We start from the raw sequence: 27,906 nt of genomic DNA on the forward strand, positions 1-27,906 counted from the left end.
CTAGACAGTTCTTAGGCGGGAAGGGAGGAAAATTTGGACTAATTGTGATTTTCTTTAGATGATTGAAGGGAAAGGTGGAGGAGCATCTGGTTTGATTCATTTAGGGAAGCCACAGAGGGAAAAGTGCCGTACGAGACGGGAGTTTATCAGCTTTACAAACTTGAGTTACTTGTCTGTGGGGTCTGTATGTTTGCCACGGATTGGTTGAAAACAGGCAGGAGTATGTGAAGAAATCTCTGGCCCACTTCCCAGTCTAAAAGCTCAGCCTGAACCAGTCTCCTCCTGTATGTCTTTTTTTTCAGAGGGCTGAAGGGTCCGCTGGTTGCCGTCCTGTCCAATATCCTGGAGGCAGATCAGGAGAAATGCTGGGGATTCGACCAGTTCTTCGCCGAGACCACTGACATCCTTCATAGAATTGTGCTTCACGTCTTTTCCTTGCAGCAAGCCAGCATGCTCAAAATCTACATTCACTCCTATAACACGTAAACTAACCCCCGGCACTCTCTACTACTACTACTACTACTATTTAGCATTTCTATAGCGCTACAAGGCTTACGCAGCGCTGCACAAACATAGAAGAAAGACAGTCCCTGCTCAAAGAGCTTACAATCTAATAGACAAAAAATAAAGTAAGCAAATCAATTAACGTGTACAGGAAGGAGGAGAGGTGGGTAGGTGGAGGCGAGTGGTTACGAGTTAAAAGCAATGTTCACTACGTACAACCCTTGGGCAAGGTGTAAATATAGAGCACGTGTGTTTGAACACGAGCAGTTTTTGTTGGAATGTAATTGTATTTTACATGCATTGCCTGTCACCTATTATTTCTCTGTGATTACTCTGTGACCTCTGATGTGAATTACTTAGAGAGGTCACATAGCTATGCAACTTCCTGTGGGGGATAGACACTGCAGATGCAGCACATGGAGCACATGGAGCTCATGATCTCTCCTAACCTGAGAGGATCTATGGTGGTGTGAGCATCCATTACCATCTAAGCACATGGAAGGAGCTGATAATACAAATGTATAGTAATATGTAAATATAAGCCTGTCTGATTATAATCTAACTACAAACTGTGAGTAAACAGATGTTTTGTTACTTCAACTTTAAAGTGACTCAGCAGTGAATTATTCAGGGGTGAATGAGAGAGAGATGAAGAAAGAAATTAACATTTCTAAAGCTGAAGCTGTGTGTACTAAAATCTGCTAATTATTTACTACAAATAATCCAACAAAAGGGTTATGGGCCCAGGGCTCAGGAATTGAAAAAGAAGAGAAATATTACCAGGCAGAAAAAAAGGCCACATTTTTCTCTTAAGTTTTAAAGGAAAGATTCAGTCTGTCTCTCTCTCCCCCCACACAGCAGACAGAAGGCTAAGAAAATGGCTGAGGGAAGAAATTCACCATTGTTCTATTCTCTCAAGGTGCCTAAATTAACTGAGTTTAATTATCAGAAGTGGGAACTAAGATTCATATGTCTCCTTCGAGCAAAAAGATTAAATATATGCTTAGACCAAGACAGAACAGCTGAAAATATGGCTGAATGGGACAATGCAAACTATTATGTGAAGTGCATGCTTTTGGAAGCTCTCTCAGAGAAACAAGCCATATTAGTAGAGGGAAAAGATACACCAAAGGACATTTTATATAAACTGAGAACTATGTATGCAACTACATATGCAAAGCAGCAACCAATTTGGTTGGCAGAGTTGAATGAAACCAAATTAAGGGATAAAAGTAAATGTAATGATCACATTATGCATCTTATGTCTTCATTTCAAAAGCTAGAACTTTCAGGAATTCCCATGTGTGATGCATTGAAAAGAGCATTTCTTTTTACCTCACTATCAAAGAAGTTTGATGTTTTTAGGTCTGTAAATGAGGCCATTGAAGGGCAATCTTTTGAACAGACAACATCAAAACTAAGGCAGGAATGCATAATAAATGATTCTGAGGAGATGTGTTCTCAAAGTCAGTCAGAGAGAAATGAAACAAATTTCTTGGCAAAGAACAGAGGAAGGCGGAGCTATGGGAAAACTCCACCCAAGGGCAAGCTGATTTGCTACTCATGTGGAAAGGAGGGACATGTATCTAAATGGTGTAAGGAAACACAAAACACTCCCTCTAGCTCACCTAAGCCAATGGAACTAAAGAATTTTCAAACCAGGAAATGTATGAAGGACAAAGATAAACACAAGGGCTTTCTAATGGCAGAAAAATCTTTGACTATGGTAAATAATAATTCAAATGAAAGTACTTGGATTTTGGATTCGGGGAGCACATGCCATTTAACCAATTGTAAGGATTTCTTTCAGGAAATGTGTCCAGAGGAAGGTATTCTTAAAACTGCAAACGCAGGGACTGCTAAGATCCAAGCAAAAGGTATTGGATTCTTAAAATGCAAAGTGTCTAATGAAGTTAAAGAAATTCCTGTAAGTGATGTCTTGTATATTCCCCAAGCAGTTTGCAATATGCTTAGTGTATCTACATTAGATAAGAAGGGATTTGTGATTCATTTTGAAAACAGTAAGTGCACAATCTCTAAAAATGATGAAGTGTATGCTGAAGCTTTTATGCATAATGATGTTTATAAGCTGAACATTTCAGGTGAAGCCTCACATATGGCGCAAGTAAGGAAGAATGATGGAAAATGTAGTCTGGAAATCTGGCACCGCCGCCTGGGACATCGTGATTCTAAGGTGATCCAGGATCTTTACAGTAAGCAACTGGCCACCGGCATTCAGATAAGTGCAGATGCTGGTAAAATGGAGAAATGCATAGACTGTGTTACTCAAAAAGGTGTGAGACCCTCATTTCCTGCATACACAGGAAATAGGAGTAATAAAGTGCTGGACTTAATACACAGTGACTTATGTGGACCGTTTAATATCCCATCATTGGGAAATAACAGATTTGTGCTAATATTCTTGGATGATTTCTCTAGATATTGTGTGGCCTATTTGCTGAAAGAAAAAAGTCAAGTCACAGACATGCTGAAGAAATACGTAGCCATGGTGAGCAATAAATTTGAAAGAAAACCAAAGGTTCTTCAGACCGACAATGGTGGTGAGTTCACTTCACAAAGCATGCGCACATTTCTAGAACAAGAAGGCATTCAACATATCACAACAGTAGCTTATACACCAGAGCAAAATTCTGTTGCAGAGAGAAAATTTAGGTCAATTGTGGAAATGACCAGATGTATGCTGTCAGATAGCAATCTCCCTAAAAGACTATGGGGGGAAGCCATTCTCACAGCAGTGTACCTACAAAACAGAATGCCAACTAAAGGCGCTGAGCGCACACCACATGAGACATGGCATGGTAGGAAGCCAAACCTGTCACACATAAGAACATTTGGAAGTACAGCATATGCTCATGTACCAAAGCAAAGAAGGCATAAGCTGGATTCCACAACAGAAAGGGGCATTTTAGTTGGCTATGCTCCAGGACACAAAGGATATAGAATTTTGAATCTGAAAACTGGCATTGTTGGCATAAGACATGTTACATATTTTGATGAAAACAAAAGGGTTGATAAAGGCTGGATTATCCCAGATGAGCCTTATCATCCAGAATATGAAACTAGAACCATAATAGACATGCCAGTGTATATAAATGCCATACCAAGGCAGATGTCTGAAAGCAACTCATCTGTATCTAACGAGGAACAGGCAGAGGAAGCAGACACAGAAAGGATCATTGAAGAAGACAGTACAGTTGGAGAAGGGGAATCAATTGGAGAAGGACTCTCAGATTTAGAGGATGCGGAAAGGTCAGACCAACCTGTTGTCAGACGCTCATCCAGGGAAAACAAAGGTGTTCCACCCCCAAGACTGTCTTACCTAACAAAGTCAGCAGAAGCTCAAGAGCCCTTAACATGGGATGAGATTGAGAAAATGCCAGCAGAAGAAGCTGCTGAATGGCGTAAAGCTGCACAAGAAGAAATTGATGCATTGGATAAAAATAATACTTGGATTCTTACAAAATTACCTCCTGGCAAGAAAGCTATAGGATGCAAATGGGTATTCAAGTTAAAAAGGAATGCACAAGGAAAAGTGGAAAGGTATAAAGCCAGATTAGTGGCAAAGGGATATCTTCAAAAATATGGAGAAGATTTTGATGAAGTGTTTGCACCTGTAGTGAAACACACGACAATCAGAACACTTCTGAGCATTGCAGTCTCAAAAGGCATGCAAGTCAACCACATTGATGTGAAAACAGCGTTTCTTCACGGAGATATAACTGAAGACTTGTACATGGAACAGCCAACAGGTTTCATAAATACAAAACAAAGACAGCTAGTGTGTAAATTAAACAAAGGTCTTTGTGGATTAAAGCAAAGTGCAGAATGTTGGAATGATAAATTGCATGAAATATTGACAAATTTAGGATTTAAGCAAGGTGAAGCAGATAAATGCTTGTACACTAGGTGCAGAAATGGACAATATGCATACATTTTAGCTTTTGTTGATGATCTGCTCATTGCAAGCAAAAGTGAGCAAGAGTACAAGGACATTGTAAAGTGTTTACATCAGAATGTTGAGATAAAAGAACTTGGTAATGTGTCATACTATCTTGGTATAGAAATTGAGAAACAAAATGATGGTTCTTATCTTCTAAGCCAGAAGCAGAAAATAAATGAGCTTATTGAAAGTTTAGGTATGCAAGATGCCCAAGTTGTAAGCACTCCCATGATCACTGATTTTCTGAAGGATGAAACAGTAAGAGAACCTTTACCAGATAACATCCAATATAGATCAGCCATAGGTAAGCTTTTATATCTAACTACCACATACAGGGCTGATATAGCAAATGCAGTAGGAATTTTGAGCAGAAGGGTCAGCTCACCTACCAAATCAGATTGGACTGCAGTTAAAAGGATGGTAAGGTATTTAAAGGGTACCATTGATTGTAAATTAAAGATTTCAGCCAATAGTAATCCAAAACTAATATGTTACTGTGATTCAGATTGGGCAGGGGATCATTCTGATTATAAATCCACAAGTGGATATGTGTTTATGTATGGAAATGTACAAATTTCATGGGCCAGTCATAAACAAAGTATTGTGAGTCTGTCTTCTACAGAAGCTGAATATGTGGCTGTATCGGAAGCGTGCAGAGAACTGATGTGGATTAAAAAACTTTTGCTGGATTTCGGAATAGCTGAAAAGAGACCAATCCAGATAATGGAAGATAATCAGAGCTGCATCCGACTGTCACAGAATGACAAGGTTCAGTCACGCACCAAGCACATCGCAACGAAATACCACAACGTGCGAGAGTTGGCGAAAGAAGGGGTCATCAGTCTACACTATTGTCACACCAGTGAGATGACAGCTGACATCATGACCAAACCGTTACCCAGAGAACATTTTGTGAATCTGCGTATAAAGCTTGGACTTTGTATGAATAAATAATTGCATGACAGTTATGCATGAGAAGGGGTTTGTTGGAATGTAATTGTATTTTACATGCATTGCCTGTCACCTATTATTTCTCTGTGATTACTCTGTGACCTCTGATGTGAATTACTTAGAGAGGTCACATAGCTATGCAACTTCCTGTGGGGGATAGACACTGCAGATGCAGCACATGGAGCACATGGAGCTCATGATCTCTCCTAACCTGAGAGGATCTATGGTGGTGTGAGCATCCATTACCATCTAAGCACATGGAAGGAGCTGATAATACAAATGTATAGTAATATGTAAATATAAGCCTGTCTGATTATAATCTAACTACAAACTGTGAGTAAACAGATGTTTTGTTACTTCAACTTTAAAGTGACTCAGCAGTGAATTATTCAGGGGTGAATGAGAGAGAGATGAAGAAAGAAATTAACATTTCTAAAGCTGAAGCTGTGTGTACTAAAATCTGCTAATTATTTACTACAAATAATCCAACAGTTTTAAGGGGCTTTCTCGAGGCCGCACAGTAAATGAGGATGATAGGATTGGCCCCTGGATCGTTAGGTCTCATAGCTCTCTGTCCCCCTCATCTTATTCTGCCATCCTAGAGGCTTTGTCTACAGAATGACATTGGGACGTTTGTCCCCGTCCCTGTGGGTTCTGTCCTCATTTGCAGAAGGCTCGGACACTTATGATTTTATATTTGGTGGGTACTTGGTACTTGGTGGGTTGAGAATTGCGTAGCGGCACATGCACAGGGGAAAAAGGGTGGCGTGGCGGTACTGTTCAGAAAAGGTATAGCATCATCAATTACCCCGCTCTTGGTTGATGCCGCAGGGCGTTATGTCATTTTGGAGGCGTTGGTTGGGAGGCAAAAGCTGTTAATCTGTAATGTGTATGCCCCTAACAAATACGATCGAGGGTTTTTTCATACCCTGATAACTTTTCTGCTGAAGCAGCCGCACACTGCCATAGTGGTGGGGGGTGATTTTAATGCGGTTTGTGATCCCTCCTTGGATCGGTCAGCTGCAGGGGCTTCGTCCCCCTATTATAATAACAGGGGACTTTTGCAGCTGTGCCAGCTGATGGATCTCATCGATGTTTGGCGGGTTTTACACCCGGGAGAGAGAGATTATACTCACCTTTCGCGTGCCCACTCAACCCAATCGCGTATAGATTACGTTTTGGTGTCTCGTCAACTCTTTGGTGGGGTGAGGGGGGCAACCATTGGACCGTATGCAGTGTCGGATCATGCGTGGGTCGAGGTGGAGTGGGTTCTGGGGGGCGTGGTTCAACAAAGATCTAAATGGCAATTTCCTTTACAGTTCAGTCATGATCCAATATTACAGGGACGTCTACAAGGTAGTTGGAAAGCATATACTGAATGTAATCAGGAGCATCGTGATGATCCGGTTTTGTTTTGGGAGGCGGCGAAAGCGGTGCTTAGAGGTGAAATTATCAGCCATGCGCATTTTGTACGGTTGGCGCGAGATAGAGAGATATTAAGATTGAGTAAGTTACTTTGTCAAGCGCGCAAACGGTTTGGGGAGACTCACGTGGAGAGCCATAAACAGCGTGTGTTAGAGCTCCAATCAGCGCTAAATGAGCTATTGCAGAGGAGGGCACATAAATCTCAGGTTTATTATCATTATTCGCTTTATAAGTATGGGAATAAGATGGGTAAGTTGATGGCGCGTTTAATTAAGCCACGGGGAGGGAATAGAACTATTCTGGCCCTTAGGAGGGAGGGGGGAGGTCTCCATACATCTGATAAGGCTATTTGTGATTCCTTCCGAGCTTTTTACAAGACTTTGTATGCCTCTCCGAATGATGAGGGACTGCCCAATCAGTTATACTTAGACAATCTTAAGCTGCCGAAACTTACAAAAGAAGAGTTGGGTAGCCTTAATCGGTTAATTACTGAAGATGAGGTTAGCTTGGTCATATCTCGCAGCCCGTTGTTGAAGGCACCGGGTCCCGATGGACTTCGTGCAGAATTCTACAAATTGTTGGGGGAAGGAATTGTGCCTGCCTTGACTAGGTTTTTGAATCATATAATAGGGAATCAGGAGATGCCTTCATATTTGAACAACGCACAGATCATATTGTTGCTTAAGCCTGGGAGAGACCCTTTAGAACCGATGTCGTATCGCCCTATCTCTTTACTGAATTATGATACAAAGTTATTGGCGAAAATTTTAGCAAATAGATTGGGTTGCTTGCTGCCTCGACTGTTACATGATAGTCAGGTGGGGTTTGTAAGAGGAAGAGCTGTGAGCAAAAATTTACGAGCGATCTTGGCCTCTTTAGAATATAGCTCGCAGGGACACTTGGCGTCATTGCTGATTAGTTTTGACGCGGAGAAAGCTTTTGATAAGGTTCACTGGGAGTTCCTTTTTGATACTTTAGAATGTTATGGTTTCTCTGGGTGGTTTGTTGATGCGGTCCGTGTACTTTATGCTAATCCTAGTGCAACATTATTGGTGAATGGGCTTGAATCAGAAAATTTTCCCATCCGGCGGGGCACTAGGCAGGGGTGCCCATTATCACCGCTTCTTTTTGTTTTGACATTGGATCCCCTTATAAGAGATATTATGGAGAATCCCTTGGTTAAGGGTGTACATGTGGGGCCTCAAATGTTCAAGGTTGCTGCTTTTGCAGATGATCTTTTGGTACATATCACGAACCCAAGAGAATCGTTGGAGGCATTGTTGGAGACGTTTCGAGAATATGGGGATTATGCTGGCTTTAGATTAAATTTGGATAAGTCTGAAGTCTTAGCCTCCCCAGAAGTGAACCAGCGGGATTGGGGACCTGAGTTTCCATTGCGGTGGGCTGATGAATCTTTCAAATATTTGGGGGTTCGGCTTGCCATGGATACCTCTGTACTCTATCAAATAAATTTGAAGGTTCTAATTGATGACACTAAGGTTAAGTTGGATGCTTGGATGCATCTTCCTTTGTCATTAATGGGGCGTATAAATTTAATAAAGATGACGTTGTTTCCCCGGTGGTTGTATGTTCTGCAAACTTTGCCAGTTCGTTTGTTGCAGAAAGATCTGAAACGGATAATGTGTCTTTTTAGTCGTTTTTGTTGGGCGGGGAAAAAGCCAAAATTCAGTCAGGAATTGTTAGTTGGGAGTTGGAAACAAGGTGGCATAGGATTACCAGATTTATTCTTATATAATCAGGCGTGTTTATTGCGTCATCTGGGGGATTGGTTTGAATCGACTCATTTTTACACACCCATAAATTTAGAAAAGGCCTTTTTTGTTCCATATGATGTAATGGCGCTTCTTCATCTGCCTAGGAGCAGGGTACCCCCTAGATTTAAAAACAGCATCTTGCTACAGCCGCTTCGTGAGGTATGGCAGTGGTGGGTGCGACGACTGGGAGGACATCCATATATCACTGACTTATTGCCGATAGTAGGAAATATAGCGTTTCAGGCAGGGATAGACAATCCGAATTTTGGGGCCTGGGGACGGCAGGGAGTTGTGCGTTTAGAACATTTGTTGCAGAATAATGGGGAGTTGTTGCCATTTGAGGCTATTCAAGACAAGGTGGGAGTAGCCTGGGGTAATAGGTTTGCTTATGCGCAGGTCACGCATTATATGAAGTCTTTGCATCAGGCTTCTTTGAGATGTCGATTGGGGGACCGGGTTCGAGAATTTTTTGAAGGGACGAAAACTGCTAGACATTCGGTCTCTGATTTGTTTGGAGCATTGGTTAAGTGTAAGCCTCGGAGAACATTTGAGGGTCTTAAGTATAAGTGGGAACAGGATCTGGGGTCCTCATTGACTTCATGGAATGTGGAGGCTACTTTAAAGAGTATTCGCTTATTAGTATCGGATGAACGGTTGAGAGAATGTGGGTATAGAATAGTTCTTCGGGGTTATATGTCTAAAGCGCAATTGGCTCATGTGTCAGATACGGTTGATGCTGCTTGTTCTAAGTGTGGGGGGGGTCGTAGCTCCTTTTACCACGCGTTATGGCAGTGTCCAGGGGTGCGAGCATTTTGGCAGCGAGTTCGGGGGTTTTTGATTAAACTTGGGAATAAAATTGAGGGCACGGAGAGACAGTTTTTGCTAGACCACCCACGGGCTTTTGCCTCTTTGAGTACTCCTGCAACTCTGCTATGCAGAAAGCTGAGTTTGGTAGCTCGTAAGTGTATATTGCAATATTGGACCTCCTCGGAAACGCCCGCCTATTGGCATTGGCGTAATCAGGTGCACCTTTTAGCATCTTGGGAGGCTAGAGATTCCAAGTTGTCACCTAAATGTAGAAAACAATTTCTTCAGATATGGATGCCTTATATTCAGATTCTAAGTCCCAGGGGGCGGAGTTTACTTATTAATGCATATTGATTCTCTTTGTTTTGTAACAGAGAGTATAAAGTTCAATACATAATCTGTTATCTGCTAAACAGTTCTGGATTATTGGTACTGTTGTACTTCCTTGAATTTATACGAAGTTTTTGGAATTTGAGTGGTACAGGGGTGGGATGGAGGGGATGGGAAGGGGAGGGGAGAAATGGGGGGGTATGGGTAGTTTATAAGCTGTATAGTTCATGAATAGTATTTTATTGTTTGTAAATTGGCATTATTGTGTATGCTTACTTTGAGTTATCAATAAAATTTATTTAAATGGAAAAAAAAAAAAAAAAAAAAAAAAAAAAGTATAAAAAAAAACAATATGCTGTGCAACTGTTTATAAGTGGGCAAGTCACTTAACCCTCCATTGCCCCATGTAAGCCGCATTGAGCCTGCCATGAGTGGGAAAGCGCAGGATACAAATGTAACAAAAAGAAAATAGATACTATTGGAGATTCTACATGGAATGTTGCTACTATTGGAGATTCTACTTGGAATGTTGCTACTATTGGAGATTCTACATGGAATGTTGCTATTCCACTAGCAACATTCCATGTAGAAGGCTGCGCAGGCTTCTGTTTCTGTGAGTCTGACATCAGACTCACAGAAGCAGAAGCCTGCGCGGCCACATTGGTGATCTCAAATAGTAGCAACAGTGGAGGAGTGGCCTAGTGGTTAGGGTGGTGGACCTTGGTCCTGAGGAACTGAGTTTGATTCCCACTTCAGGCACAGGCAGCTCCTTGTGACCCTGGGCAAGTCACTTAACCCTCCATTGCCCCATGTAAGCCGCATTGAGCCTGCCATGAGTGGGAAAGCGCAGGGTACAAATGTAACAAAAATAAAAAAATAAAAAACAATAAAATCAAGACGTAACTATAATAACACCCCACCACCACCACCACCCTCTACCCTTCCAACCCCAACAACAGCTGATTTCTACTATCCCAAGGGATCCTGATCCACCCTGTTAAAATGTCCAGGGGTACAAAATACAACCCGTTCTGTATGCCCCAGAGGGGAGAAATATGCCGTATGAAGCACATGATTTTTTAATCTGTGGATGAATAAGAAGTCATTAACAATCTCAGGATTCAGTCTAGCTCTCCTGCCTTCCACAGTCCCTCCTGCAATAGAACATCTTAGAAGATGTGCTGGTAGCAGGATGGACAGGATCCCCCCCCATGCAAATTTTGCTAGTTGTGGCCAGCATGTTTTGCTTGTTTTTCTAAAAAAATTCTCCAGCTTTTACTTTAACACTGGTTTCACTTTGCTGCCAGTCTCGCCTCCATGTGAAAGATGCTAAGTGGCTTCATGTTTGTCTTTGGGTTCAGGAATCTTGTCCGTGACTCATTTATCCTCATCTTTTCTTTCAGTACTGCCATATTTTTGGATGCAGTATTTAAACAGACAAAAATAGCCCTGAACGTCAGCTGTACTTCTTCGACGGTCACCTCTGTATGCTGAAGCAGAACCTTCCGGCCCAGCAGTTCTGCTGTACCTCGGAGAACAGTCCCCTCGTCCTGGTGAGCACAGAGATGGAACCCGCTATTGGGGTACTCTACAGGGACCGTAAGTACTTCTGTGTTCATTCTCTTGCAGTGAGGCAGGGGTCTGGGAGCCGGGAACCCCTGACTCCTAGGAGTTGCAGGGGTCATCGGTTCCTGCTCTGAACTCTAATGACTGTACATAGCCACCGAGAGGGGGGGCGGGCCCGGTGCAGGGTCTCTCTCTGTCTCTCTTCTGCTCCTGACGGGACCAGAGTGATTGCATCCTGACAGGACCAGGAGAGAGAACTCTGGCACAGGCCTCCTTGCATTACCTGCCTAGCAGCTGCTGGGCCCTCAGGCCGCACGTGTTCAGTTTTGAGACTGGGTATGTGTGACCTGAGGAAAGCAGCCGCAGGGGCAGGCAATGCTGGGCACAGGAAGGAGCTGCACTGCCTGCAGCTGGCAGGGTCAGCCAAGGTACTTCGGGCAGGAGGGATGGGGCAGCAGCGGCGGCTCTGCTTCAGGCCCAGTTCAGTTTCTCGGCAGCCCTGGCCCTGCAAGAGTCTGCAAATCCACATACCAAAGAGTTAAATGTTCCTGGGTTGTTTTCTGTTTTAATTCCCCTGCCCCCCCCCCCCCCCCCCCCAAGGATTTTATCTGCTAAGCTGTGAAATATTCCTGAGCAGGTGTCACACCCAGGAACACAGCAGATGACCGCAGAAAAAAACATTTCACCCATTTGGTCCATACTGAGCACACTAGCAATGGTCTGTCTGAGCTGCTGGTCACAGAGTGTGGCCACTCCTTAATCAGGACAGGTTTTGTCCTCTTTTCCTTTGTACTCCACCCTCCTGGGAAGCTGAGGCCAGGGCCTGCTCAACCTGTGAACCCAGTGAGGCGGTGGCTCAGAGTGCCAGCGATAAAGATCACCAACATCACTGGCCCCCCTGCGGCAGTCCAGCATCTCTTCCTCTCCCTTCCCTGCCCGCAGTCCAGCATCCCTCCTCTCCTGTTCAATCTACCTTCGGACTCCTGGAGGGCGCCGGCAGTGCCTGCAGTCAGCTCTGAGACCTTCCCTCTGCAGCCACACCAGAAACAGGAAGTTGGTGATGCTCAGCTCATGTTAGGTCCTAGGCAGATAAATAAAAATAAATATGTCCCTGAGATTCCTGGTTACCCACTGATTTGAGGCATGCAGTACCTCTCCCCAGCTATTTAGCAGCATCCTAAACAGGTAATCTGGAAGCATTTGTATCCCACATTTTCCCACCAATTTGCAGGCTCAATGTGGCTTACATTTGCCGTAATGACGGTTGCCATTTCCGGGTAACAGAATTACAAATGGTGTTGCGTTAAGGTGCGTACATACATGGTAACATAGATGGAACAATAACATACATGGAACATAAGTACATAAGTAATGCCATACTGGGAAAAGACCAAGGGTCCATCGAGCCCAGCATCCTGTCCACGACAGCGGCCAATCCAGGCAAAGGGCACCTGGCGAGCTTCCCAAACGTGCAAACATTCTATACAATCAAACCATTGTGACATCACTAATGAGGTTGGCTCTTATTGGTGGAATGAGCCACTATGACATCACAATAGGTTAAATCACTGCTCTATGTAATAAAGGTGAGCCAAGTAGAGGACATAAGTACATAAGTAATGCCACACTGGGAAAAGACCAAGGGTCCATCGAGCCCAGCATCCTGACCACGACAGCGGCCAATCCAGGCCAAGGGCACCTGGCGAGCTTCCCAAATGTCCAAACATTCTATACATGTTATTCCTGGAATTGTGGATTTTTCCAAGTCCGTTTAGTAGCGGTTTATGGACTTGTCCTTTAGGAAACCGTCCAACCCCTTTTTAAACTCTGCTAAGCTAACCGCCTTCACCACTTTCTCCGGCAACGAATTCCAGAGTTTAATTACACGTTGGGTGAAGAAAAATTTCTACGATTTGTTTTAAATTTACTACACTGTAGTTTCATCGCATGCCCCCTAGTCCTAGTATTTTTGGAAAGCGTGAACAGACGCTTCACATCCACAGTTCCTTCCTTCCTTCCTTCCTTCCTTCCCCCTCCCCCCCCCGTGAGGTCGCCACCGCTACCGTTCCCCGCCCCCCCGGAGTCGCCGCCGCCGCCGCCATCCCTCCACCCAGCCCGGGCCCTCTCTCTCTCCACTACTAAACTTACACATCCATTCGCCGGAACGCAGCACGCACATCAGCTGAGCTGCCGTCGGCCCTTCCTTCTCTGCCTGTGTCCTGCCCTCCTGTGACGTAACGTCAGCGAGGGCGGGACACAGGCAGGGAAGGGAGGCCGACGGCAGCTCAGCTGATGTGCGTGCTGCGTTCCGGCGAATGGATGTGTAAGTTTAGTAGCAGAGAGAGGGCCCGGGCCGGGGGTGTGTGTGTGTGTGGGGGGGGGGGGGGGGGGTAACGGTAGTGGCGACCTTGGGTGGGCGGGTGGGGGGGGAGCGGTATCAACCTCGGCGACGCAGTTTCCCTCTCTGTCCCGCCCTCGTCATCACGTATTGATGCGGGGGCGGGACAGAGAGGGAAGTCTCTACTGCGCATTTGCGAGTGAGTCTGTCACTCGCCGTTTATATGTTTGATACTAGTAAAAGAGGCCCATTTCAGAGCAAATGAAACGGGCGCTAGCAAGGTTTTCGTCGCCAACACCCCCTCCCTCCCTCCCTCCATCCCTCCCTGGCCAACCCCTTCATTGTTCTGCCATTGCTCCGCCCCCAACGTCATGACGTTTGACGCGAGGGCGGGGCCCGGAGCGATTTCCCCCCCCCCCCCCGCCTCCCTGCCTCCCTCCCTGCCAACCCCTTCGTTGTTCTGCCATTGCTCCGCCCTCGAGGGCGGGGCCCGGAGTGGTTTTGGTGGCTTCACCACCACGAACCTTCGAACCTTTTTGAAGGAAGTCAGGGCTTGGCTTCACTGACGTCAGTGTCCTCAGAACGTTCAGGGCGAGTTTTATTATAGTAGATACCATGTGCCTACATACATGGTAGAGAAGAATACACTATAGAATTGCACGAAGGTTTCTGAGTGATGATTGGATTATAACATACAGTGTGTCATCGACTATGGAGAGACCATGTTCGACGTAAGGATAGGAGTGATAGTGCTTGTTCACTAATAGCAAAGAGGTTAATCAGTCAAGTGATAAGATTTTGGTTGTGTCTAGGTCGTATATAGTCTTATGATTTAGTATTTAAGATGGATGTTTGTGGTATGACTTCTTGAACAGATCTGTTCAATGTGGCACATTGACTGAGCTGGCATCTCGCTGCCCGGGTTAATTCTCGCTCTCTTTGCCTGCAGCTGCCCTGGACTTCCCAAGGTTCATCCCGAACATTGACGTTGTGGCTGACTGTAACACTGCAAAGGTGAGAAACTCAATCATTTCTACTGGCAGAGCCTACCCAAACCACCCAACTTAACTCGCGAACCTAATCCACATCACCTACATTAACCGTAACCCATTCCTCCCCCACATCTCTTCCTCCTCTATCCAATTGAGTTCGAGTCCCAGCACAGGCAGCTCCTTGTGACTCTGGGCAAGTCACTTAACCCTCCATTGCCCCATGTAAGCCGCATTGAGCCTGCCATGAGTGGGAAAGCGCAGGGTACAAATGTAACAAAAATAAAATAGATACTATTGGAGATTCTACATGGAATGTTGCTACTATTGGAGATTCTACATGGAATGTTGCTATTCCACTAGCAACATTCCGGGCTTCTGTTTCTGTGAGTCTGACGTCCTGCAGGACGTCAGACTCACAGAAGCAGAAGCCTGCGCGGCCACGTTGGTGATCTGCAAGGGCCGACTTCTACATGGAATGTTGCTAGTGGAATAGCAACATTCTATGTAGAATCTCAAATAGTAGCAACAGTGGAGGAGTGGCCTAGTGGTTAGGGTGGTGGACTTTGGTCCTGAGGACCTGAGTTGGATTCCCACTTCAGGCACAGGCAGCTCCTTGTGACTCTGGGCAAGTCACTTAACCCTCCATTGCCCCATGTAAGCCGCATTGAGCCTGCCATGAGTGGGAAAGCGCAGGGTACAAATGTAACAAAAATAAAATAGATACTATTGGAGATTCTACATGGAATGTTGCTACTATTTGAGATTCTACATGGAATGTTGCTATTCCACTAGCAACATTCCATGTAGAAGGCTGCGCAGGCTTCTGTTTCTGTGAGTCTGACGTCCTGCACATACGTGCAGGACGTCAGACTCACAGAAGCAGAAGCCTGCGCGGCCACATTGGTGATCTGCAAGGGCCGACTTCTACATGGAATGTTGCTAGTGGAATAGCAACATTCCATGTAGAATCTTAAATAGTAGCAACAGTGGAGGAGTGGCCTAGTGGTTAGGGTGGTGGACTTTGGTCCTGGGGAACTGAGTTTGATTCCCACTTCAGGCACAGGCAGCTCCTTGTGACTCTGGGCAAGTCACTTAACCCTCCATTGCCTGCTGCATTGAGCCTGCCATGAGTGGGAAAGCGCAGGGTACAAATGTAACAAAAAAAAAAATAAATCTATGAGATACTTTGTACACAAACATAGTGTTATCTCTGTGACATATTGTACCCATACATTGTAAGCCGCACTGAACCTGCTATCGAGCGGGGTATAAAAGTCAGAAATAAATAAATTTTACAGCACAAGTTCAGGGATCCTGTGTGCAGGGTGCTGATTATTATCTAGCTGGGGGAATGCTAGGAGTTCAGGGCAGAGGTGGGGTTTGGAACTCGAGAGGAGAAGCTCCCCGGAGCCTGGGTTCCCCAATTCTTCCCTCTGTCATCCCTTTTCCCTGAGAAAAGAGCTGCATTTTTGTCTTTTTTGTTTTTGTCCCTGATTGGTGCATTTTCACACATTCCTGAAAATAATTGAAAATGGGATAATCCTGCTGGGTGAAAGGTTAGGCAGTGAACTGCAAGAGTTTTGTGTGGCCTGGAGATGCAGCATCAGAGCCTTTGTGGGACCTGCCTGTTCCTAGAGCAGGATCAAGGCATAGGCAGAATAGGCATATGCCTAGGGCCCAAATGTTTGGGAGAAGACCTCCTAAGGTACTAATTCAGTGACTCTCAAGGTCAACTTCTGCAGCTGCTGGCAGAAGGAAGAGTGTGTATAGTGGTGGGGGGGGGGGGGGGGGGCGGGGAGGGCGGAAAGGGGTAAGCAAAAGCATCCCTGCTCTTGGAGGTCTGTTTGTTCTTGTCGTCCCCTGTGCGCTGTCCTCCAGCCTACAGGAGGAGCCAGTGAGCAGCGCTTCTTCCCTGCACTCTCCCTCCTCTTCGCTCTGAACCGTGCAGGGCCCCATTTGCGGGAGTTTTAAAATGTGTTTGTATTACAGTGGGGGAGGAGGTCTAACGTACTTGTTGCCTAGGGCCTACCAAAAGGCTAATCCTGCCTGGCCTGGTCCCCACAGTCAGGAGAATGAGGAGGGAGCCAGAGTGGGTGTTTTAAGTGTGTACTAGTCTATGTAATGGCCCCTGAGGAGCAGCCTGGCTCCATTTGTCGGCCTGAAACTCGATTGCCACCTGCTCTGTGTTGTGACAATATGATGGCAAGACTGGTGCTTGGACGTGGGGAAGTGAAGCCAATTGCCGGACAGACTTTGACAGTCTATATGGCAAGACAGATCAGGATGGACTAGAGTGGGTTTCACAATCTAAGGCAGTTCCAGTAGTTAGGAAGTAAGGCCAGTGCAGGGCAGACATTACAGTCCGAGCCCTGAAAATGGCAAGGACAGATCAAGATCAATTATGCGTATTTTATGCCACATTCATATCATACGCTATGAGTGCGGATCCTGTATATCTCAGTGGGGGAGAGGAAGGCATCTTAAAGTGGAACTTAGCAAGTAAGATGTTGTAATAATATTATTGGATTGTTGGTTCAGTAACGATTTGATAATGAACGTGACTGTTGGGCAGACTGGATGGGCCGTGCAGCTCTTTCTCTGCCGTCATTTACTGTGTTACTATGTAATCTCTGGTGCATACGTCTAATTAATATGTGTGCGTGTGCGACCATGTAGGCAAAAGCACAGCTGTTTCTGAGGTCCCATACTGGGATTTGGGTTTGGATGAGTTAAAATCATCTTATTTAAATACCTTATCCAGTGGCGTACCAAGGGGGGGCGGTCCGCCCCGGGTGCACGCCGCTGGGGGGTGCTGCGGCGCACGCCTGTGGGCTCTGAGTTCGCTACGCTAACTTCGCTGGTTCGCTGCAGCTCCCTCCCTCTGCCCCGGAAGTGGTTACTTCCTGTCCCGGGGCAGAGGGAGCTGCAGTGAACCAGCGAAGTTAGCGTAGCGAACTCAGAGCCCACAGGTGCGCGCCGCGGCACATCCCCCCACCCCCAGCGGCATGCACCCGGGGGGGGGGGTCATTTTGCGGGGGGGGGGGGTGCATCGGCGATCCGCCCCAGGTGTCATCAAGGCTAGGAACGCCACTGACCTTATCTATTCCATGTAAGCCGCATTGAACCTGCTATGAGTGGGAAAGTGCGGGGTACAAATGTAAGAAAAATAAAAAAATATATATTCCAGGAAAGGTCCTTAGATTGATGCAGGATTTCAGGATGGCTGATCCTTCAAGAACTAGAATAAGGGAAGGGAAAGAGCTTTCTTCTGTTTAGCACCTCATTGATGGAGCAGTATTCCAAAAGGATATGTGTACAGTTAAACTCTAGGAAGTTTAAAACCCTGCTCAAAACATTTTACTTTAAGCAGGACTTTGCTTTTATTTGAGCAAGGGGAACTTAGGATTTATTAGGTCTCTTTTAATATGAAAGCAATACTCCTATGTGAATATTCTGGTTGTGTGTCTGTCTTGAGAGCACGTTATGTCTTTCCTGTCAATAACAATGACGTTCTTTTCTTTTAAATTTGTAATTGTTTTGTTAACCGCTGTGATCTGTTTAAGCCAGGCAGTATATTACATTTTTATAACAAACGTAAGCATGGTCACTCCTGATTTGCTTGTCTCTTCTAGAATGTTCTCAGTGCCGTGTATCAGACCTTACGGATAACACAGTCGTTCCTACAATGTCAAGAGCTGCTCCTGAAAGGCATCTACTGGCAGGTGTAAGTACGCAGGGCTCAAACCCTTGCGCCTTCCTTTTTTCTGAGCAATTTTCATCCAGGGCTACACATGGAAAATGCTTGCGCCAAGACAGCCTGTTTTCTCATGCTCTGAATATATATATATATATATACCCTGTTTCCCCGAAAGTAAGGCCTCCCCCGAAAGTAAGACCTAGCAAATTTTTGTTTGAAAGCAGGGCCGCCGAGAGCCGGACAAGGCCGCCCCCGGGCCGCCGCCCCCCCCCCACCCGAGGTCGCCGGGCCCTCCCTCCACCCACCCTCCGGCACTCCCGAACTAACCTTAAACACCTCCTTTCACCTTCGCAGCAAGCAGCAGCAGAGCAGACCTCTCCTTCCTTCCGTGCCCCGCCCTCGCGGACGTTACGTCAGGCAAGGGTGGGACACGGAACAAAGGAGTGGCCTGTCCTGCTGCTGCTTGCTGCGAAGGTGAAAGGAGGCGTTTAAGGTTAGTTCCGGAAGCGACGGAGGGCGAGCGGGCCAACCCCGATGTTTCCCCGAAAAATAAACAGCCCCTGAAAATAAGACCTAGCGCATTTTGGGGGGCAAAAATTAATATAAGACAGTGTCTTATTTTTGGGGAAACACGGTATATATACACACACACACTTTATATGAGACTCTGAGCCCCAAAATCCTTAATCCCGTCCCCACCCCCCACCCCCCCCGCACCTTTTATTCCCTCTGCACTTGGGACCCTGTGTCCTCACAGGTCCTGCTCTCATTCTCTCCACTTCTCTTTAATTTCTGACTCTCCACCTCTGCTGCCGGATTCTGCCACTACCGTCTCCCGTTCTGCAGTAAAATCTTTCCCTGTGTGCTGCAGAAAGGGACCAACGAAAACCATCTTTCTGTCCTGCCTCCCCAGGATCAGTCTGATATGGGATCATCGTTGCCTCTGCTGACCTCCTCCCCCTACCCCCCCTCACAGGTCTGTCCTGCCCTTTATTAAATGTCATCCTTTTCTCCGGGCTCGTTCAGGGTTCTCCACCTTATCCATCTGCTCCTGAGGATTCCTCGCGCCGTCTTCTTCCTCTCATTCTGTTCTCCATTTCAGCATGGATGGCTTTGCCCTGCTTCTTGCTCGTTGTCTGATGCTGCTGTTTGTGTGGTGTGTGCAGAAGGCAGCCCAGATCAGCGGGCTGAAACGGACAGTGGTGGGTCCCCTACATTGGCTACCCAGAGGGACTTCTTAACTTGCATTGGAAGTAACCATATGAAACGTGGGTCCACCGCATGGCCTTCCAGGGCGGGGCTTTTCTATAACTAGATGCTACATTTCAGTGGCCAATGCCGTGCAGTGAGAACTTATTTTATGTCATCTGGGCGTCAAATTCTGTTCTAGAATTACTAGTATAACCTGGTGTTGGCGCTTCTTACCTTTACATGACTGGCAGCTGCACCAGCCTTAGCCTTGCGGTCACTACGAACATGTAAATGCAGCAGGGACACGTAACTGGGAACCACGTCCACGGTCTTCTTATGTTTGCCACGTGTACCCCCTTGTTTTATGTGCTCCCTTATGGAATAACACTTAAGAGACCTTGCCAGTACCTCCGTGCATGAGTGTGCATTTACCCACGAGAGGGCTAGCCATCTGTACGTTTTCTTATGCAAGGGACGTGTACACGAGGAAGATACAATTAGAGACTGAAATATCCCATGTCAGAATGTGTGCGCAAAGCGGGAAGTCAGCAAAAGAAAACAAGGTTCACACCTAGATTCTAAGTAACCGCAGCAAATGAAGCTTCCTCCTATCCCCAGTTCACCTTCTGCAAACAGGATGTGAAGTGGCACCAGGGCAGAAAGCTGCAGGGGCGTAGCCAGATGGCTAATTTTGGGTGGGCCTGAGCCCAAGGTTGGTGGGCATAGAATTTGCCCCCCCTGGCCCCCCTCTGGTTTGCTCCTCTCTCCACCCCTCCCTGCCTACAAACCTCAAACATTAAATACTTGAGCTGGCTGGAATCCTCAAACCCTACTAGCTGAAGATTTCCTCCTCTTCCTCGAGCAGCCAACACTCTTCCAAACGGCAGCAGGCAGCACTTGCCTCAAACTGATGCTGCTGTCAACAGGCCGTGAATGCTCAGTGCTTATGCGTGTGTGAAAACTGAGCATGTGCAGAAGGGCCGGTCTCAGCGTCGGCTCATGGCAAGTGTTGCCGGCTGCCCAAAGAGAGAAAATCTTCAGCTGGCAAGGTTTGGGGATCCCCACCAGCCACAGGAAGAGTGTCACAATTTTGGGTGGGCCTGAGTCCAAAGTGGGTGGGCCCTGGCCCACCTGTGGCTACGCCACTGGAAAGCAGTGGCTGGATTTTCCCAGTTTGTTTTTTTAGAATTCTACCCTTGGGCTGAGCTTTAATGAGACACTTGTAAATTCATCCACTTATTTTCCCTGTCTTCAGTGAATTCTTGAAGGCTGATTGTGAGAAAGTCTTGGACAGAAGGCGGGAGGCCTGTCTGACTCTGGCCAACGTGCAGAAGACCGAGGTGAAGGTTCTTGCACTGTAAGTGTCACCGTAGTGTTGTGAGTGGTGTCTTGGTGATTTTGTCACACTGGCGGCCCTTCCAGTTCCTTCTACAGGGATTGTCCAGTGAATTCTGTCCCTTGAGGTTCTGCTCCTGTTCTGGCTTCATTACTCTAACCTCAGTACTCTGTGGTTGTTGTGGTCCCACTTTTCCACGTAAAAAAAACCCCCAGAACATGCTGAGATAGCAAATACAAGCCAGAACTGGAACAAAATCTCACATGACGGTGACATGAATAGCAGGACCTGAGGTTTCACGTTAAGGATCTTTTTCAGTGGGGTTTCTGACCCTGTGTCGTGTATCTAGAACCAACCCTATAGTTAGATCCCAGGTAGAACTGACTATCGCTTGAACCAGGGGCGCAGCCAGACCTCGTGGTGGTAGGGGGCCAGAGGCGGTGGGTGGGGGCACATTTTGGTCTGCCACCCCTCCTTGCCGCCCTGTCGCTCCCCTAATTGCTAACTGCAAGCTACAGTAAATACCTTGAATGGCGGGGGGGGTCCCCAACCCCCACCAGCTGAAGCCTTCTCCAGCGCTGCAGCGTTGCCTGCCCTGCTCTCTCTTCCCACTCACGTCCTGCACGCTCCTTTTAGTGAAACTGAGCTCAGCTTCACTAAAAGGAGCGTGCAGGATGTGAGGGGGAAGAGAGAGCAGGGCAGGCAACTCGGTGGTGCTGCAGACCGGCACTGGACAAGGCTTCAGCCGGCAGAGGTTGGGGACCCCTATCAGCAACACCAGGGGCCCAGAGGAAATTTGAACTCCCATGGTAATCCGTGGCCACGTGTGCTGCCAGATAGTGGCCAGCCCCGTGTGGCTTAAGCACCAACTATGTAGGCCTCAGCCAGAGAGATGACCTCACGATCACCTGCTTTTGGTGCTGTGCGGGATTGAGCTCTTCATATAGGGACAGTGCTGGGAACTGAATGACAACGTGAGTTTGTGCACTGAGTAAGTCAGACATTCCTTTGGCTCTGGGATCACAGGTCCAGCCTTTAACTTCTGCTTGGGATGAGGAGGGGGGTGAATGGACCAAAACTGTCTCTTCACACTAGCTGTATAAGTTTGAGTAGGTAGAGCCTGTGGGAGCCCATAGAATTGAAATCTGGTTGGGTTCAATCACTAGTAACCAGAACTCCAGTGACTTGGCTTCTGTGTGTGTGCAGGTATCGTGCCATTTGTGACGGAAAGAGTGTGATTCCAGAACTGACAGATAATTCGGACTTGAAAAGGAAACTGCAGACGGTGAGTGGCCACCCACAAGTCAGGGGCTGATTTTCCTGTCTTGACTCTAAGGCTTCATCTCCTGCACCCTCTGGAATCCATGCAAAGGGTTCAGGTGCTCTGAGCTTACAGGGAGAATTTTTTTAATTAATATTTTATGTATTTTTAAAAAAGTACTTATATACTGCAGGCACAGAACCAGAAATGTTTACCTTCCTGAAGAAGAGAGATGCAGGACATTAACTTCCAAAATATCTCTTTTGGTAAAGTTAGGAGATTAATGTTTCAAACTTCCACATTTAGATATAGTAGTTTTGTCTTGCTGACACCCTTCTTACATACAGGTCTTAACAACATAGACAGAATATTCCCTGTGCCCCAGATTTGATCTTAGCTCCATGTCTAACTTTAGAATAGCTTTTCATGCGTGTTCTGCCCTATGTACCAAATAGATTGGTTTCAACCTTTGTGATAGAGAGGTGTGGTAGCCGTGTTAGTCCACTTTTAAAGGTAATCAATAGAAGTAAAACAGAATAAAACATGGAAAAGAAAATAAGATGATCACTTTTTTTATTGGACATAACTTAATACATTTCTTGATTAGCTTTCGAAGGTTGCCCTTCTTTGTCAGATCGGAAATAAGCAAAACTCCCTCAAAACACCCAGGGAAAATCTGCTACAGTACAAAGAAAAAAAAGCCACAGACAGAATCCCCTTTATAGTGACATACAACCCAGAGCTGGAAAAATTAAGAAAAATCATAAAAGATCTTCAGCCTCTACTCCTCCAGGAGAATGAATTACTGAAAGAGATATTCCCAGCCCCACCAGTACTGGCCTTCCGACAGCCACCCAACTTAAAACACAAGCTAATCAGAAGTAAACTCCCAACACAGACTCAAAAAGAAGAGAAAGGCACACATCTTTGCAATATATCCAGCTGCAAACTATGCCAAAACATTTCACAGGACCCCACAGTCATTCACAAAGGAAAAACATTCAACATAAAGGAATCCTTCACATGCTCATCTTCCAATGTGGTATACATCATTCAGTGTAAAAAATGTGACAAAGGATGCTATATTGGAGAAACAAGCCAGATGCTAAAAACAAGATTTAATTTACATAGACATGACATGAAAAATGCCAGTACCAATAAAGATGTCATACCTGTGGGGCAGCACTTTAAAAAACCAGAACACTGTACCAGTGATTTCATGGTAAGAATCCCTAAAGGTAACTTTAAAACAATACAGGAACGTAAGACCTTTGAAGTCAGAATGATTAAATATTTTGACACCCACCAGACAGAACTTAACAAAGATCTGGGTTTTCTAGCCCATTATAAACCATAAAATTGTACTGCTTTGTCACCCTCCTGTCTGCATGCATATCTCCGTCTCTCACCTATCCACCCCCATCCTGTTAGACTGTCACTGAAATGCTTTGATTTTTCACTTATATATACTGTCATCTACCAACATTTGCTTATTTCCGATCTGATGAAAAAAGGCAACCTTCGAAAGCTAATCAAGAAATGTATTAAGTTATGTCCAATAAAAAAGGTATCATCTTATTTTCTTTTCCATGTTTTATTTCTATTGATAACCTTTGTGATGGTATCTGTGGGTGGGAATAATTGATGTCATGAACCAGACAGCGTTTCTGGTAGTTGGTAGTGTACAGAAGAGCACATGGCATATCTGGCTTTGCGCCTTGGGAAGCCCTTGCCATGCTTGTTTGCACGTCAATATCCACAGGGACTTTGGGGGGGTGTTGGGGAACCTTCCCCCTCCTGGCTGCACCGTATAGACTTCTTTCCTGCTTCCTGAGCTGTGCTTAACGCCAGTCTGTCTCCTTTGGCTCTAGATCAGTGGGGTGCTGTCCAACTGTTCCCAGAGTGCCGAGGAGAGGCAGGATGAGTTGAGCAGCCTCCGAGCTGACTGGCTCCAGCACTGGGAGCAGGTGCACAAGGACAGAAGGTTAGTTAACTTAATCTCTCTTCCGCAGAATAGCACCCGACCACGTGCCTTTTGCTAAAGATGCAAGCACAGGGTCTGAGCCCTGAGCTACGACTGATCCCCTGCTGGGCCTTTTGGCTAAGATTGAGAATCTGTGTAATGATGGAGGTGGGTAATGCCCTGCCACCTGCAAAGCCCCTCCCCCCCCCCCCCCCCCCCCCCCCACCGCAACACAATCATTAGGAGTTTGACTAGAAGGATGAAACCTCCTGTTAAAAAAAAAAAAAAAAATAAGACCCATAGCTGAGGGATGGTCATTATTCAGGTAAATGGAATAACCTTTTGAAGGGCCGAAGGTGACAGGACTCCCTGTGCATTTACTCAGGCAGTCAGGAAGTGTGAAATGGGGGTGGGGAGAAGGGGAATAGGTGGACTTAGACTCAGGCGGAGAAAAGTGTCCTGCTACAGCTTTAATTAACCTCTGGCCAGTCTGAGTGTAAAAACGGTGTGTCCCTCTTTCTGTCTGATAGCATCCAGCGGATCGAGTACTGTCTGGAGAAGATGCAGCTTATCTACAAGCGGTTCAGGAAGAGCCGGCTGCAGCCCAGTGAGTACTTGATCGGAGGCACTGACCAGACAGGGGTTACAGGTGGTTCCGTGTCAGGTTCAGCCAGTCCTAATTTTGCTCCAGCGCATGTAGGAATGAGATACGGGCAGTAAGACCAGAACTGGCACAGCCTTCTGATGACATGGAGTCATCTGGCTCATCTCGCAATGTTCCCCAAAACTACCTCTAAAAACTTGCAGATTTCAGACTGTAGACGGGGGGGTGGGGGGGGGGAGGGGAGATGGTTGCTCATTTAACTGATGGAATTGTTGCTTTGATGCCTATAAATAATTTGTGATTCACTCATTCTTAAGTGCCATTGCCCCCCCCCCCCCCACCACACACACACACTCTGCGCCCCCTACTGGCCACACACCTTTCTTAAAATAGCTGCTCAGCACTTGGTATATGGGCAGGTAGCCGGCTGCCCCCATATCTCTTCCTGCGTCCAGGCCTCTCTGGTCTGGACTCCAGGATCTGCTCTTGGTTCTCATCTATACCACACGCGTGTGTCGGGCGTGTGTTTTAGGGTGGGCACCTGTGTCCCTTTTCTCTGGCCACAATGCTGGTTAAGGGGAGGGGGGTCAGTGGCTCAGAGGGACAGTTAATCAAGGCTGTAGCCGGGGCTTCGCAGGGAACTGAGACCTGCTCTAACGAGTCTCTCTATTTCTGGTAGGGTTACCGTACAATGATGAGCAGATTCATAAACTGGACAAGTAAGTATATCGCACAGCAGGAGACAGTAAAGATTTTCCCTATTGCATTTCTTCACAGTTTAGCTCCAAAAAGAACTGTACTGAGTAGCATATTTTACTATTCACCAAATAGGAAGAATGAAAAATATTATTCAGCCGAATACAAATAATTGTAGAGTGGAGGAGTGGCCGAGTGGTTAGGGTGGTGGACTTTGGTCTTGGGGAACTGAGGAACTGAGCTCGATTCCCACTTCAGGCACAGGCAGCTCCTTGTGACTCTGGGCAAGTCATTTAACCCTCCATTGCCCCATGTAAGCCACATTGAGTCTGCCATGAGTGGGAAAGCGCAGGGTACAAATGCAACAAAAATAAAATAGATACTATTGGAGATTCTACATGGAATGTTGCTACTATTGGAGATTCTGTTGCTACTATTGGAGATTCTACATGGAATGTTGCTATTCCACTAACAACATTCCATGTAGAAGGCTGCGCAGGCTTCTGTTTCTGTGAGTCTGACGTCCTGCACATACATGCAGGACGTTAGACTCACAGAAGCCTGCGCGGCCACATTGGTGATCTGCAAGGGCCGACTTCTACATGGAATGTTGCTAGTGGAATAGCAACATTCCATGTAGAATCTCAAATAGTAGCAACAGTGGAGGAGTGGCCTAGTGGTTAGGGTGGTGGACTTTGGTCCTGGGAACTGAGGAACTGAGTTCAATTCCCTCTTCAGGCACAGGCAGCTCCTTGTGACTCTGGGCAAGTCACTTAACCCTCCATTGCCCCATGTAAGCCACATTGAGTCTGCCATGAGTGGGAAAGCGCGGGGTACAAATGTAACAAAAATAAAATAGATACTATTGGAGATTCTACATGGAATGTTGCTACTATTGGAGATTCTACATGGAATGTTGCTATTCCACTAGCAACATTCCATGTAGAAGGCTGCGCAGGCCTCTGTTTCTGTGAGTCTGACGTCCTGCACGTACGTGCAGAACGTCAGACTCGCAGAAGCCTGCGCGGCCACATTGGTGATCTGCAAGGGCCAACTTCTACATGGAATGTTGCTAGTGGAATAGCGACATTCCATGTAGAATCTCAAATAGTAGCAACAGTGGAGGAGTGGCCTAGTGGTTAGGGTGGTGGACTTTGGTCCTGGGGAACTGAGTTTGAGATTCCCACTTCAGGCACAGGCAGCTCCTTGTGACTCTGGGCAAGTCACTTAACCCTCCGTTGCCCGCCGCATTGAGCCTGCCATGAGTGGGAAAGCGCAGGGTACAAATGTAACAAACTCAATTATTTATTTTATTTTTAACATAACAAATAATGAAAGAAGCAACGTGAAATCAGATCTAGTATATATTTCAGTAAGATTTAGCACAGTAGAGCCCTGGATTATTCGTATTGGAATTTAAATCTCTATTGGGCAGAATGTGAATAATGCATTCAGGACACTATTCAGGGCCGAATTGAATCGAATATGACTATTCAGCACAGCCCCGGTTCCAAATGGTCACTTGAGGGAGCCAGTGATCCCGAGAATCGGCCTCTCTTAGGTTCCTTTTTACTTTTTATTTACGTAATCTTCCTGGAATAAAAATCGCATACATTTGATTAGTGTCCTGATATTTAGAAATCTCCACTGTGTGTGCTGTATTCATGCTTTCAATATGACATCTGATGAGGATGTGCTGTTCAGCTATTTGTGCTGTATTGAGGCTTCAGGTGTATCAGAGTGGTAGTTGCTTAGGGTTCTGGACGGCTTCCTAAAGGAAAAGTCCGTAGACCACTATTAAATGGACTTGGGGAAAATCCACTATTTCTGGGATAAGCAGTATCAAATGTTTTGTACTTTTTGGGATCTTGCCGGGTATTTGTGACCTGGATTGGCCACTGTTGGAAACAGGATGCTGGGCTTGATGGACCTTTGGTCTGTCCCAGTATGACAATACTTAATGTACTTGGGATTCTGAATGGAATGTTACTACTCTTTGGGGTTCTACATGGAATCTTGTTCCTCTTTAGGATTCTAGAATCTTGCTGTTGTTTGCAGTTCTACATGGAATGTTGCTACTCTTTAGGATCTTGCCAGGAATTTGTGACCTGGATTGGCCACTTTTGGAAACAGGATGCTGGGCTTCATGGACCTTTGGTCTGTCCCAGTGTGGCAATTCTTATGTACTTATAACAGCACAGCGGCAGCCCGATACTTGCTCTAATTCATTAGGGTGTGAGGCATTAAATACGGAGAGTTTTTTTCAAAAACCTCAAACTGCTGTAACATCTCCTCAGGAACTATGAGTAGATATAAATCCTCCAGGTCAATATTCAGTCCGCGGCAGACCAGGCATCTGTAGTAAACATCCAGGCCTAATTCTGCCTGTGTTTGCTTCGGAGTTTCTGTGGGTCTTGGCTGATATTCATCTGGGATCAACATAAGTAGAAGTTTCTCTGAGGCCCTTTGATACCCCACCAGGCCTACCTCGGTCATCCCTGATAGCCTA

At 46.1% G+C, this 27,906-nt stretch overlaps 1 protein-coding gene across 1 annotated transcript in view; it reads left to right on the forward strand.

Moving 5' to 3' along the window:
* IKBKE (inhibitor of nuclear factor kappa B kinase subunit epsilon) overlaps window positions 1-27,906 on the forward strand; it is a 52,934-nt gene that overhangs the window by 15,573 nt on the left and 9,455 nt on the right. The window contains 10 exon segments of the mRNA XM_030221847.1: window positions 303-482; window positions 11,157-11,197; window positions 11,200-11,352; window positions 14,607-14,671; window positions 18,282-18,373; window positions 20,793-20,894; window positions 22,080-22,158; window positions 24,006-24,118; window positions 24,628-24,704; window positions 25,381-25,420. Coding sequence (XP_030077707.1) covers window positions 303-482; window positions 11,157-11,197; window positions 11,200-11,352; window positions 14,607-14,671; window positions 18,282-18,373; window positions 20,793-20,894; window positions 22,080-22,158; window positions 24,006-24,118; window positions 24,628-24,704; window positions 25,381-25,420 — 942 coding nt within the window.

This window comes from Microcaecilia unicolor, chromosome 12 (genome assembly GCF_901765095.1).
Source record: "Microcaecilia unicolor chromosome 12, aMicUni1.1, whole genome shotgun sequence".
Taxonomy (NCBI): domain Eukaryota; kingdom Metazoa; phylum Chordata; class Amphibia; order Gymnophiona; family Siphonopidae; genus Microcaecilia; species Microcaecilia unicolor.